The 15,916-nt window shown below is 38.2% G+C and overlaps 1 protein-coding gene across 1 annotated transcript in view; it reads right to left on the reverse strand.

Annotated features, from left to right (window-relative positions):
* The window catches only part of pthlha (parathyroid hormone-like hormone a), an 81,285-nt gene extending 66,351 nt beyond the window's left edge, over positions 1 to 14,934 (reverse strand). The window contains exons 1-2 of the mRNA XM_089127064.1: positions 14,631 to 14,934; positions 14,419 to 14,543 (exon numbers count right to left, since the gene is read on the reverse strand). Of these exons, the coding sequence (XP_088983190.1) occupies positions 14,419 to 14,435 (17 nt within the window). The 5' untranslated portion in view covers positions 14,436 to 14,543; positions 14,631 to 14,934. The remainder of the gene's footprint in view (positions 1 to 14,418; positions 14,544 to 14,630) is intronic.
* Positions 14,935 to 15,916: the final 982 nt, after the last annotated feature.

The raw sequence follows: 15,916 nt of genomic DNA on the forward strand, positions 1-15,916 counted from the left end.
GTATATATAAATATATGACTTACCTCAACCCCGTCACTGAGGTTAATGCCATTTATGAGTGTTCCCTTACCATCCTAGGAAAAAAAGAGATCGCTCCCCAGATGTAGATCTACATTTTGCTTCGTTTCGAGCGGACATTTGACGTGTACAGACACGCGGAATCACTCGGACATTGATGGCGTAGACGTACACGCATACACGCGGATAGCTCAAAATGCGTAGAGATAACGCGCCACTTGACTCGAAAGTGGCGTGTATGTTTACGCAAAAGTCATGATGTCATGTTGCCTAGTCTCTAGTTATTTTAATCTTCCCCTTTTCCCATGATTTATGAAGACGAGTGTATACCTTCATAAATGGAGTCAAGTCTGAGCTTCTGTACATCGATTCCGTTAAATAATTCATACTGAGTCACAGAAACGGAGTGGTTCATGCCAAGCTGGCTCCTTCAGAAGGGGAAAGAAACCTGATAGGCGACCCTGAAGATGAAATCATGGGATTTATAATTAAGTTCAGTACGAGAAGCACCTCTGTGTGATTCAGACACTGGACCTGAAGCTCTCTGGCTCAGTTTACCCACGTCTCTTCATCAGCACAAACGCCAGTGAATGTGAGCTCATTGTTTTCAAAGAAAAATCAGTTCTGTGGATGAAAAGGAAATGCAGTAGTAATGTCTGTACTTGCCAATGGAGGGACACATTTCATTCAAATATCTTCATTTGTGCTTCAAAGACGAATCTTACGGCATTGGAAAGACATGAGGTTGAGTAAATGATGACCATTTTTTCATTTCTTATACACTTCAAACATGGAAATAATGATTTTGTTCCACTGAGATCTTTGCAAGGTCAAGTTTTGTACACAAGACGGTATAAACTTACGCATTTGGCGGATTTTATCCAGAGACTTGAGACTTATTGTCTTCCCTGGAAATCGAACACATGATTTTAGCGTTTCTACTGCTTTTTAGTTACAGGAAAGCTAATATATGTGGATGTGCAAGTCTAAACATAATTTGCAGGCCAAAATTTCAGAATTTTCTGTTTATTTTACAAGTAAATCTGTGGATTTTTTGCATTTGCACAGCCATTAGCAAAGTTTTACAATTGCATCATTTAATTAATGCAAACGCACAATTCACATTAACTTTCAGGACAAAACTAAAAACAACTTGAGAGTACAATATCCTTAAGGACTAGACAAAAATGGTTACAAGATTTCCGGCATGTCAGGGGAACACCTGGATGTGTGTGTGAAAGCTGTGTCATTTTGCATGTATTTCCTCTAGAACAGCAGGCGGGAGCAAGAGGAGCAGTTAATGGCGCTTGTAAAGAGTATTAATGCTTTAGAAGTGCCGTCTGAAGCCAGAACGAGCGGAAACTATGTGAAGGTGAGCTGGGGAACGTTTGTAAAGTTCAAGGCCCAGCAGGCATCCTGTAGAAATGCTAATAATCATTCTGTAGGTTAAGATTTCCAAATTAAACCGGATACTGTGTTCTCGAGCTACCTGGGATTCCTGTCTTTGAGGATGTTCATTAATCTTGTCTGCGTGGAAAGAAGATCTTTATATTTGCACACTGTTGACTTTGGTTTGGATCATTTACGTGTTTTAAGCCACGGATTGGATCATTTTTCGGATAAGCAAAAAAAAAAGTATATATATGGGGGGGGGGGGGGGGCTATAACTTTGCTTGTCATGTATTATTTATAGATAACTTGAAGTTCTTCGATATTACATTAAAAACTACCAGCCTAACTGATACGTTTCAAACATTATTTAAAACAAGTGAACAATCAGTAATAAAATAAGAAAAAATACACCAATTACAAGCAGAGATTAAGTCTAAATTACACGGTTTAACAGTACAGAAATGAATAATTATGCCTAAATGTAAAATAACACTTTGTTCGCTGTTGAAATTAAATATAGTTTCATCTTTGTTAAAGCTTTGTTATTGATGACTCAAAGACCAGTAGGAATATTAGGCTGCTGTCACTTTAAGACCGAATTGTGTGTGTGTGTGTGTAACACTAATGTAACAGCTCACAGTGTGTGCTTGTGGAGTAATTTACAACAGCTTTGAATGCAGTCCAACCAATCAGAATCAAGGAGCTGAACTATCCGTTTTATAATTATTAACTTTCACTCTATGATGATTAAATTTAGCAGTTTATCCACGAATCAAACGCGTGCCGAACCGCGGAGGAGCGGATCCGTACGGATCACGGTTGCAGCTCTAATGTTGACTCAATAAAAGTACCCGCCGGATGCCGTTCATCATCCTGAAACTGAAAGTGTTATTTTAATTACAAAGTCAATGAAGAAGACCGTAATGGGGATGCGTGACCAGCAGGTGATGACTGCGCACAGATGTTGGTCATTTTGGTCTGGTATTCTTCCTGAGAATGTTTATAGTTAGGAAATGACTAAGGATGATGTCACGTATGAATCGGTCACTACAAGAAGAATCCCATTCAAATGAGTTAACTAAGAAAGTCCGTACTAACGGATGTACTAACATGAAGGTACAAATGAATGACTGTATTTTTTAATAACTAAGTCACTAAATCAATATAAGGTAAAACAAAGATGTCGGTCGATTTTGAAGTTGGAGGAGAAAATGAGATGAGAGTTTTTCGCACATTACATTTTCCAACGTGATTACGCAATGCGTGAAGTCGTGGACGTGCAAGACCAGCATTTGTGCTTAAAAAGTATATAAATGTTTATTTGTTTTAGAAAAATTGTTTTTAGAAAATTTTTGAATGTTCTGAAGTGAACATCAACGACTCTGTCTGTGTTATACAGAAGCACACAGCAGCGTTCAGCACACGCATGTCCACGGTGTGTGTGTGTGTGTGTGTGTGTGTAAGACTGTGGTCAGGCTGTGGTATTCCGGGGAATCCCAGTGTTGTCACTGCTGTGGAAGGCCGTTCTCCCTTCATCCCATGCGCTGTAAACATGGCCGTGGGTTGAGTGTGTGTGTGTGTGTGTGTGTGTGTGTGATATTAGTCAGTTCTCCTGCTGAGCGGTGCCACCCTGAAGCTCCTCTAAAAATAACCTCTATTTTACTCATCTAACACATCTCCTTAACTGTTCTTTCTCTCCATCTCACCAGTTACAGTAAGTATAGTCTGACAGTAATGTAGTATCATCAGTGTTGGGAAAGTTCACTTTCTACACAAACTAGTTCAAAGTTCACTTCACACATTTTAAAACGAACTAGTTCAGTTATAGTTCTTTTTTTTCGATGTTCCCAGCTTTTTTTTTTTGCCACAGCCCATATACAACCACAGACAACAATTATTTTATCGACGGGCAAAGTTTGCACAGAAATGTAAGATTTTTCCCATCCTCACCGAACTCGTCATAACCCGTTTAAATGATCATCTCCTCGATCGCTGCTTTGTCGACGGCGGCTGCGGTGCGCGAGTTTTTCGCTAAATATTAAGGCCTGTTTACGGTGTGTCTTTTCGCCTGGAAGGCTCTATAGAAATCTGGCACCCTATTGTACGAAGTTAAACAGAGAGGGCTTGCGTTCACAGACACGGTTGGAGAAGCAGAAAAAAACTAGGGTCATAGGGCACATGAGGACAGGGACAAGAGAGTGGAAAATAGGGGTGCAACGGTACAGATAACCCACGGTACAGTCCGTACCTCGGTTTTTGGGCCACGGTCTCGGTTCGGTTTCGGTACATGTTTTGTACAGAAAGAGACTGCTATTTCATCCCAAAAATATGTTTTATTTTTCTTATGAGCATAAACAGAATGTCACAGTAGGAAGAACATCAATGTATGAAATAAATCTACACTCTAGTCTGTACTGAACAACACTAAGCAATACAACCTCTTCAACTACCACTTATGAAATACAAAATGTAAACAAACACACTTTAGACTATTCAAGTGGATCCCAATTCCAAACCTTGATAACTGGTATATGAAGTGATCAATGTGAAAGAAAAAGTGTACTTTTAGCTTTAAAAAACATAAATTAGCTTGTGGTTTGAATAAAAAGAGCAGAGCAAAATAATATAATAAAAAAAAATACTGCATTCAGGATTCAAAGTGCAAAGTTATTTACTTATCCACTATTGAGAGATTCTTGTGCAAAAAGATACTGCAGTCAAACGTTTGACTGGGTTTGCGTTATGCATCCACTAGATGTGCTGGGAATGTAGCGAGTGCGCGGAGCCGGAGGTGAGGCGTTTATTTAAGCGTGAGCGCGCTGGGGCGGGCACAACTTACATTCGCAGCCATTCGCTTACATTAACTCATATGAGTATTCAATGTGCGGCGGCTCTCTGACCGCAACGGCTGGCTGTTTTGAATGAGACGACCCGGTACTGTGAACGGGGAGCGTTTTATGAACAGCTGTGACGCGCGAACAGCGCCGGGGACAGTGTGTCGTTCATGTGTCTGTTAAGAGTGAGCGCTCGTGAGCGGGAGACACACACATAACCTGATTTATACGAGGTTGAACTGGCCGTGTGACAAAGCGGGCATAAGCTGGACACGAGCGCGAGTTCGCGGGGCGAATTTAATAACGCGGAGCGTTGTCAACTAATTGATCCATAGCCTATAAGGCGCTCCGGATTATAAGGCACACTGTCGTTTTTTGTGAAGATTAAAGGCTTTTAAGTGCGCCATATAGTGCGGAAAATACGGGAAAAGGGTCAGCACGAACTCTATGGCAAAACCGAAGTCCCGCGGGACACGAGGGTAGATTGTCCCGTGCAGGGCTGACCGAACGGTCCCGGATTTTACCGTGTACCGTTGCATCCCTAGTGGAAAAGTACCCAAAAAACATTTGTAGCACAGATGCAGGTGTTGGGAGGCACTGGGAGAGAAACAGATTGTATACAATGTAACAATGTGCCACTGGGAAAAGCGTACTGAAACAAGGAGCCCATTGTGTAAAAAGACATTAATCCAGATGTCCATTTTTTTTAAAAGAAATGAGACGCATGCGCAAAGAAGGTTGTCCCAATAAAATGATGATGCAGGTGTTTTTAATTTGGGAGGAGGAGCAAAGAGAGAAAGATAACAATCTGAGCGCTAATTGGGTACCACAAGGTATAAGAATGTGTGCAGACTATTGTAAGATTAGATGACTGGCCGACATCTCACTTTGTTGAACTGCTCAATAAAGTTACTTCTTCTGAGACCCAAAACCTTGACTCTGCGCAATTACTTCAAGACCTGAACCAAATCTGCCACAACAACACCAGAATGAACGCGTTCACAGTAACGTTCATCAGGCAGTAATACAGTACGTTCAGTTCACATTTGCCCAAAATATGAATGCGTTCATGAACTTTCGTTCATTGAACGCGTTCAGGCACAACACTGAGTATTATGACGTCAGCAAGTGGTGACTAGTTGCTTCAGAAATTAAATAACAATCCCAGATATTGTTCATTTCTGGCAATGGAAGCCCAAAATGAAAATTCTGCCACCATTTACTAACCCACATGCTTTTTCAAAACAGAAGATTTTCTTCTGTGCAACACACACACACAAAAAATACATTTTCAGAATTGATTCAACTGTTTTTGTTTAAGCAATGGAAGTCAATGGAGTCCAAAACAACAAAAATATCGAAAATATAACTTAAAAAATATCGAAATATAACAAAAATAACTTTTTATCGAACATTTTACATTTTTTACAGAATCTTAATGAATAAATGATGAAAGAATTTAATTTTGGGTGAACGATGTCTTCAAGCCAAAAAGCGCACTGCATTGTGGGATATAGTAACCAGCAAACAATGTTCTAGGCACATTTTAGAAATATATACATATTATTTACTGCAAAATTGATATAGTGGTATGATTTCTCATTATCTTCTGTACTGGTTACACCAGTAGTGTTAAATGCTGATTTTGCCTTTGGACTGATGGCCTTAATTCTAACTGATTTAATTGTTTTGCATATTTGTTGACAGTTTCGTAGTTGTGTTGCAGTTGCTATGGTACAGTTGTAGGTTGTATGCTTTGTATTTGATTTTAAGTGGAAATGACGGCAGACAGCGAGGCCACAGAACCACTGAGACGGCCACAAGTCTTTGGCCCGGTTTCTCCGATTCTCATTTTTAGGGAGGTCTTGTTCAACCTAGTGCAATGCCTGCCAGTTATTCTTGTTTTCTTTAATTTGAAGCACAGTAATTGCCAATTACTGGCGGGTGCCAACCAAAGGGCTTCAGGTGGGTGATGGCAGCAGTCGTCAGGACCCTCGGTTTAGAAATGCAGGGTTTTATTTCTGGTAAAGTTAAGAGCCGGACAAATGAACAAGTGTCTCAATGTCTGCACTCCCTCTCCTCCTGCTTGTTGTGTAATAAATCCTGCTGGTGATTAATTAGACCAATAGTTAGAGGAGGCAGAGGGAAGTGGTGCCAAATCCTGGGCACTGGGGAACCGGAGCGAGGCGCCTTTATAGATTATAGAGCAGTTATGCCACACACACATTCACAGGCTCAGAGGATACTATGACATGACAGGAACACACCTGGTGCACAGGTAATAATGAATTTAATAACATTAGTTCAACATATTAGTTTCCATGAACTAACAATGAACAATTCTTCTAAATAATTTATTAAATTAAAAACACTTTAAAATAAGGTTCATTAGTTAACATTAGTTAATGTATTAGCTAACATGAACTAACAATGATCAATCAATACATTTGTTACCATAATAGTTAATCTTTGTTAATGTCAGTTAATAAAAATCCAGCTGTTCGTTGATTGTTCATGTTAGTTCAAAGTGCATTAACTAATGTTAACAAGTACAACCTTTGATTGGTAAATGTTGAAATTAATATTACCTGAGATTAATGTTGTAGAAGCATTGTTCATTCTTAGTTCATGATAATGTTAACTAATGAACCTTATTGTAAAGTGTTACCATTATTTAAATATTGTTAATTTCAACATTTACTAATACATTTTTCAAATCTATTAACATTAGTTAATGCACCGTGAAGCAACATTTATGAACAATAAATGAACATTAAAGGGGACCTATTATTACAAGATGCAATATATTAAAAAAAAAAGTTTTAAGTGTCCCCGTGTGTGAAGTTTGTACCCCACAGATCTTTTATTATACCATGACCAAAATGGCCCTTTTGGGTGGAAGCAAAAACAATGTTTTTTGTGTGTGTATCTTTAAATGCAAATGAGCTGCTGCTCCCGCCCCCTTTTCGAGAAGAGGGAGGAGCCTTTACAGCTCACGCCTCGGATACTGCGACAACAACAAAACAGAAGAAATATTATAGGGCTGTTTCCAACGAACATTTTTTTAATCCCATTTGGGGGAATTGACAGACAACAAGTTTTCTTTAAAAGTTACACTTTTTAAAAGCGCAAGATGCTGTAAAAGATAAAAACACAACAGTCAAACACGTCCATCTAGCACGTTTATAATGAAAATCAATGGAAAAGTGGTGCAGTTGAATGGAAATTCATTTATACAGCCAATAACAGAACATTTAGATTGTTTATCATATAGTTGAAGGCCGATTCAGTCATTAGTTGTGGGGGGGGGGACTGTTACTGTACATTGCGATGTCACAACATAAAGAAAACAACTTATTTTGAGACACCGTTTATGATTTATGGGGAATATAAAAAATGAGAAGGTGGATTTTTATCATTATATGGTGGTTGTGTTCACCATGTTCAAATGCAATGTAAAAGTAAATTAAAAAGTAAAAAAAAGTTAGTACAAATTTAAGTAAATTTTGTTAGTACATGTCAGCTAATGCATTAACTCATGTTAACAAATGAGATCTTATTGTAAAGTATTGCCAAAATGTCACTGTATCCAACTAATTAATGCATTTAGTCAATCCCAATACTCTCTAGTTCAGTCGCGTCACCATTTTAAGAAGGTAATTTCTTCTTAAAATAATTACAGGGCACTTAAAAACATTTGCTTCCTAGAATTTCCCAGATTGCACTGTAAAAATCTGCACACTATAGTCACTCACTGGAATGTTGTTTTCTCAAGTTGGAAAGGAGGACGAGTGCATAATTCAAATTGTCCCTGTGCTTTTCAGCAATTACGGAGACGTACGATAAACAGAACGTGGCATGTTATACAGACATTTTTGTTTGTTAATACCAGTTACACTTTAATGACCAACCTTATAACCATATAGTGCATAGTCACGGGCCGTGTTTACTGGATAAAGGCCCAAATTTCTGTTTGCAATTCACAGATGAACGTCATCGGGATCTAGGAAGTGGAATAAAACACCACTGTGTCATTTTTATCGTTGAGAAAGGAATTTGCGCAACTACAAATGTTATGACTAGTCGGTAGGTTGCCGGCATTAAAATCATCAAAACTTGTTACCAAAAAAGATTTAACAATCACCTTATTGATTGAGTGACTAACCGGCCATCATTATCCATCCCTACATGTTACACAACGATTATCAACATCAAGAATTCCACCTGTGGCTAATTCACCAAAAGGGACCATTATCAAATATCACACTATCTGTCAGAAAGCCAGAGAATTTTCTTTATATCCTCTATTACGATTTTAAAGGTCCAATGACCTTCGTCCATCCACCGTCACGAATGAAACACTGCGAACTTCCTCTGTCTATTTCAGGAGAGCTGTTTCTAAAAGAGCACTGAAAACAAACCAGACCTTTCCAAATTTAGCTCTGACTTTAAGAGAGCCATGAGTCTAAGTGATTCCCTTCATGCTATATTTATAAACCATAGCCAAGCCATAAGTCTTATTTCCTGACACTGAGGCATGTTATGACCTCTGTCATTTTGGTCTGCGGTGTGGAGCTTGTGGGCAGCTTTTCTCTATTCTTGCCCCGTCACTCATCATTTACAACGGGGTGACATACTGAGGGACACTTTACACTGTAAACCCCACAAAAAGTGGTCAGATTTGTTAAAGTCCCCCTGTAGTCAATAATTGTATCCATTAAAACACATCTTTGATCACCAAAATGACTTTTTTTTCCCTTGAAAACAAATTCTTCGTGCCTTAAAACAGCTTGACTGTAACTCGACACCCTCGCCTCATTTATTATACACGATTCTATGAATATGTAAATGAGCCCCGCCTCCACGTACTCACTCAGCTCAGAGATCCACTCATTGATGATCACACGTTGATCTGATTGGTTACAAGGGCATGTGTGACGTCAGAAACACCAGCGATTTCAAACTGTGTTTTTGAGACGGTCTTTGGTTCACTTTTCTCTTTAAAACTCTTTAAGTCTCAAAAACGCGGTTTGAAATCGCTGGTGTTTCTGACGTCATACATGCCCTTGTAACCAATCAGATCAACGTGTGATCGTCAACCAGTGGATCTCTGAGCTGTGAGTGAGTGGAGGTGGAGCTCATTTGCATATTCATAGAACCACGCATACTAAATGAGGCAAGGGTGTCGAGTTACATTCAAGATATTTTAAGGCATGAAGAATGGAAAAAAGGAAAAAACTTTTAAATGTCATTTTGGTGATCAAATGTGAGTTAAACAGATAAAATTATTGACTACAAGGGGACTTTAAAATGTCTTCCGAGTTATAAACGCGCAACCTCTGAGCAATAAAACTTTCCTCTATTGTAAAGTATAAAACTTTGATATAAAAGCCAACATGTATTAAGTTTGTTCACCACTAATTAAACTGGGTCTTTTGGAAGAGTACATTTAGTTTTCCGAAAACTAGCTCTTTGCTTGATTTGAAATTATGGAAATGAATAGTCTGATTATTGTTGAGGGGGAAAAGTACCCAGACTGCTCTGTGTTTTGTAAAGAAAATTGACATTTATCTCATCAAATGAAGGAAGTGAGCATTGCAGCATCGTGTCTGGGCTCCTGACTTCACTGGCTCAGAGTTTGGATCTGGTTTCTGAAGCCTCTTTAAACGAGGCAGAGAATGATTCTGCAGAGGTGCTGGTAATGCATTTCTGACTCCTGATATGTTCATTAATCAAACTGCTTTCCCCCCTTCAGTTACAAATGGGAATATCCTGGCCGTTCCACTCTGATCTCCACTTCTCAAATATTTGGCATGATGCTTTTCGCTCCTTAGCATGATTATATTTGAACACACATGGTTATAGGAAAGCATCTCAGAGTCTATTAGACCACAGTAAGATTATCAGAGTCAGACCTGAATTTATTACTAATTTAATTTTTTTACTCCAGTCGAAAAGAAATTAAGGTTTTTGATGAAAACATTCCAGGATTTTTCTCCATATAATGGACTTCAATGGGAACCAAACGGTTCAAAGTCCAAAAGACACTTTCAGTACAAACTGCAAACTGTTCAAAGGGCTTTAACCGATTTCAGACGACGAATAAGGGTCTTATCAAGCGAATGATTAAACGATCGCACATTTAATAAATAAATAACAAAGTTTAAGTTTTATAAGCTCAAATGGTCGCCTTGCTCTGTTCTGTGATGCGCATTCGTGACTCTCCTATTCGAACTCATTCCTCAAAATGAACGAATCTTTTCCCGAGTCAACTCGTTCATTTCGTTCATTGAATGAACCAAATGACACGAAAAAAGATTCGTTCATTTTGATAAACGAGTTCGAATTGGAGAGTCACAAATGTGCATCACAGAACAGAGCAAGACGAGCATTTGAAATTATAAAACTTAAACTTATTTTTTAATTAGCGATTGTTTATATCTTGATAAGACCCTTATTCATCGCCTGAAATCGTTTAAAGCCCTTTGAACAGTTTGCAGTTTGTACTGAAAGTGTCTTTTGGACCTTGAACTGTTTGGTTCCCATTGAAGTCCATTATATGGAGAAAAATCCTGGAATGTTTTCATCAAAAACCTTCATTTCTTTTCAACTGAAGAAAGAAATACATGGACATCTTGGATGACATAGGGGTGAGTAAATTATCAGCAAAAGTTTTTTTTTAAAGTGAACTACTCATTTAAAACTCATCTTTCATCACAAAAATTACATATTTAAAAAATGTTTCTGTGAAAAAAAAAATGCATCAAGCCTTAAAATAGCTTGACTGTAACTCGACACCCTTGTCTCATTTAGTAAAGTTTAAAGGAAAAAATAATAATAACCATCGTAACGGAGCTGGTGGTTTCCATATAACCATCACGGGTCAATTCAACCCTCGGGCTGGGTGAGGTTTATTAGCTCTGTGTACATCTGTCCACTCACAGCTAATGATTCACCTTCACTTTCAGTAAGGTAGTTACACAGAGTGACTTAACAGACCATTAATCGTTTCACCGTGTGCACTTGATGATTTTGTGACTTCACACACACATGCGGTTGGACCGAACATGGTCTTTGAAAAGGAAAGTAAATTGGTGCTTCAGTGACAGAGAACCTGTCAATCACAGCTGTCAATCATGACGTCACAGCACCGTTTTTATAGCATCACGTAACAAACTAAAAACAAACTTATTTTAAAAACCAAGCCATACAATTTTTTTTTAAAGGTCTCATATCTACGGAAGCCCTGAACCGCAACCTAAAAAAAAAAAATCAGCAAAAAAAAAAAAAAAATCTGTAAAAAAAAAAAAAATCTGTAAAAAAAAAAAAGTCGGAATGTTTCGAGATTAAAGTCGAAACATTGTGCATTCATAACAGTGCGCGTCCACTGGCTCAGAGCGCGCGCGTGTGTGTGTGTGTGAAGTCGAACTGCCATGGATAAACCCAAAATAGTAGCTTTTTACTTTTATCTGGGCTTTCAACAAAATTCTACACACGTCACACGTGCTAGTGGCAGTGTTTCTGAGGTGTTTTCGTGCTCGTCTAGTCAACACTATCTGGGTCGAGAACACAACAGTAACTGTTCGGTCTCCCTCTTCAACGTAAATACGCTCTGGATACATTTTAAGTGCATCATTCTGTATCCAATCATTTGGCCGGATCCTGTGATTTCCTAAGATTTAATAACCACTTATGGTTGAGGAGAGATTCTCTGATATGATTGTAAAGCACTTTGAGTGTATATAGGCATATATGAAAGCGCTATATAAATGCCCTATTCATTCATTCATTCATAAAGCTGGATTTCTCCATCCAGTCTGAAAAGTGTTTTCCGTGTTGGTTTTCCTATAGGCTAAAGTCTATTCCGGCGCATTATATTTTATAACGATAAAGTAAGATAAGTAATTCAGATAAAAGTAAAAAGCTACTATTTTGTGTTTATCCATGGCAGTTCGACTTCACACACACACACACACACGCGCTCTGAGCCAGTGGACGCGCACTGTTATGAATGCACAATGTTTCGACTTTAATCTCGAAACATTTCGACTTTAATCTCGAAACATTTTGACTTTAATCTCGAAATGCTAGATTTTTTTATTTTTTTTTACAGATTTTTTTTTTTTATTTACTGACTTTTTTTTTTTTAGGTTGCGGTTCAGGGCTTCCGTACATATCCATCTACCATACCCACAGCAATTGTTGTGGTTTTCCACGAGCTAAATACTTCGGTAGATTACCTTACAGACAATGGTGCTTTTTGGAGCTAGCCAATATAAATTTCTTCCAAGGAAGAGCGCTAGTTTATGCTAGCTTAAACATTTTTTTAAAACCTTATTATGGTAACCTGCTTAATTATGTCCCATAATGCGGCTGCTTATAAAGACAATATTACAAGTGGTAATGATAATAGTGTAATTTGTACACAACTGCATAAAGCTCAGTGATCACTAATGTTATGCATCGTATTCTGCCAATTACAGCAAATAAATTCCCATAAAGTAAAAAATTACTTCATAGCGATGCTCGAATGCATACCTGGACTATATCTGGAAACAGGTTTAAACAACATGAAAGGCAGCACCTAAACCACACCACTTAATTAAAGAATCTCCCCGGGCTATAATGTCTGTGTTGGAGCGCACACTCGCACACACACACACTGACAGCTTGGCAGACACAAACAGCACAAAATATTTACAAGAGGAAATAGCTGCGACATGCAGACTCAGAGCCGGTTCTGTGTGGTCCGTATCCATTATGAGGATCCGTCAACACACTGATCCAGAGTCAGTGAGGGCCTTTTCCACAGGAGCCAATCAGAGCCCATCGTCCTGAGGAGCGTTTCTCGTGCGACGCCGTAACTCGCTGCTTGACTATCATAGTACGATACATCCTTGAAGAAATCATTTAGCTAGTCACGACTGTTTCCCGAAACCGTATTGTCGCAAACTGGTCGTTCAACCACGTCGGTTAATGATGTCACGCAGGTGATGGAGTAATAACTACTGTTAGATGTTTTGCTATATATACGGACACGGCATCTGAGGACTATTTCTCATTTTTCTCAGTTATTTTGCTCTATATTCAGACTCAATCATAGACTCGTTCTTACACACTAGAGCTCGTTCACACATACACACACTCTTCAAGGACGTCACTTTAAAGCCGTAAATGACATTTGTATGTTTTATAAATAAAAGATATACAGTAGATTGTACTGAATGTTAAAGGAGTAGTTCACTTTTGAAAAAAACTTTTTGCTGATAATTTACTCACCCCCATGTCATCCAAGATGTCCATGTCATTCTTTCTTCAGTCGAAAAGAAATTAAGGTTTTTGATGAAAACGTTCCAGGATTTTCTCCATATAATGGACTTCAATGGGGACCAAACCGTTCACGGTCCAAAAAAAACTTTAAGTACAAACTGCAAACTTGTTCAAAGGGCTTTAAACGATTCCAGACGATGAATAAGGGTCTTATCAAGCGAAACGATCGCTCATTTAATAATTAAATAACAAAGTTTAAGTTTCATAAGCTCAAACGCTCCCCTTGCTCTGTTCTGTAACGCACTCCTGTTCGAACTCGTTCATCACAATTAACAAATCTTTTTCCGAGTCATTTGGTTCATTCGGCGAAAGAAACTAACAAATTGAATCGGAAAAAGATTTGTTCATTTTGTTGAACGAGTTTGAACAGGAGAGTCACGAACGTGAACAGAACAGAGCAAGGCGAGCGCTTGATCTTATAAAACTTAAACTTTGTTATTTTTAAAAAAAATTAGTGATCGTTTTGCTTGATAAGACCCTTATTTTTAGTCTGGAATCGTTTAAAGCCCTTTGAACAAGTTTGCAGTTTGCACTGAAACTGTCTTTTGGACCTTGAGCCGTTTGGACCCCATTGAAGTCCATTATATGGAGAAAAATCCTGGAATGTTTTCATCAAAAACCTTCATTTCTTTTCGACTGAAGAAAGAATGACATGGACATCTTGGATGACATGGGGGCGAGTAAATTATCAGCAAAAGTTTTTTGAAAAGTGAACTACTCATTTAACTTGCTGATTTTGCTCAAGATAAGGATTTATTGAGTCCACATGTCATGAAACGCAGACTCATTGAACTGCTGATGTTAGCCATACTTGGCTAACAGTGCTTTCGGGAAACACACACACCTGATCGAGGCTGGCATGTGGACAGAAGCGGGATGCCATTCATCTCCAGTTTAGACAACAGCCATCATCTTATATCATTGCGGACTCAGATGTCACATGTCATCTCATAAACCACTTGAAATACGCTAAATGAGGAAAGAATCAGAAAAATTAGAAAACACACAGAAAATTAACAAAGTTCCCAGTTACCAAAACGAATATTTAAAACTTACATCATTTTGTTTTTCCCCAGCCGGTGTTTATTCTGTGACGTAAACGGAGACTCCTGTTGCCTTTAAGTGAAAAATAACACAATTTAATTAGCACAAATAGTTCTGAAATGAAAACATGACCACATTACTTATTGGATTAACAGCTTTAAAAAAAGACTCTTACCTGAAACAAGTCGAAGCGGTGAAACGCCATGATGTACTGTAGGCTTTTTGTTTATTTCTGGTTTCGTTTTCACATATTTTTTTCCCTTTTTGTGTATTTATAAAGCACTTTCAACTAAAATCTGATACTATACAATACAAATGCAACAATATAAAAGAACACGACACAACACAATACAAACATTATACTTTGCTAAAAGCTATTGATAAAACTTCAGTTTTTACTTTTTTGACTAAGTTCTTATGACGGATGCTTTGATGTTTTCCCGCCAAAGAGACATCTGTAAAACCGCGACCCCCTCAAATATTACTTTTTTTAAACCAGATTATAACTTTTGATTGAGCATGACTTAAAATATCCAACAATTGAAGGGCTTTAATTATTTTTTCCCGCACCTGGACTGAACAAATCTTTTTATTATGAAATCATGCACGTCCATCTGTAGGTCAGAGATGCGATAGCCGTCCCCGAACGCTGCCCTCTCATGGATGGCGTCTGGAAGTGCACGCTAACTTTCTTGATTTTGCATGGCCGCATTTCCAGGATAACACCATATATTACACGGGGTAATTAAACACAAACTGTCTTCAACACAAGACTCACTTCTGCTTACTCCTAAACACCTCAGAGTCGCACTTCTCTTTTTTTCCTTCTCTCTCTCCTTAATTTTTTTCCTCTCCCTGAAACCAGAGTTGCTCGACACTCATAAATGCTACATGGGAAAGGAATGTATTGACCCATTTTTTGGTCTGATGTGGTTCTGCTCGCTGCTTTACCATAAATGTGTTGCAAGTTCCACATTGACCTGTTTTTGTCTTACAATAATATTAAATACTTACAGTCAAACCAAAATTTTATTCAGACACCTTTAACATTTCTCACATTATCACAATTTATTCGCTAGAAAATGGTAATATGACATGAACTTAGTTGGTATTTGACTGGTTTTGTCCGTCTTTCTGTTGGACTCTCACACATGATTTATGTTGAATATCTGTCAGCTGTTAAATTGAACAACACAATTAGATAATACCAGTTTAGCTCAACCAGTGACCAAGCAATGCTTCATGTTGTTCAGTGTATGTAAAAAGAGCATTAGCAAATTCAGCAAAACATGATCAAG

This window comes from Pimephales promelas, chromosome 24 (genome assembly GCF_988280905.1).
Source record: "Pimephales promelas chromosome 24, fPimPro1.hap1.1, whole genome shotgun sequence".
Taxonomy (NCBI): Eukaryota; Metazoa; Chordata; class Actinopteri; order Cypriniformes; family Leuciscidae; genus Pimephales; species Pimephales promelas.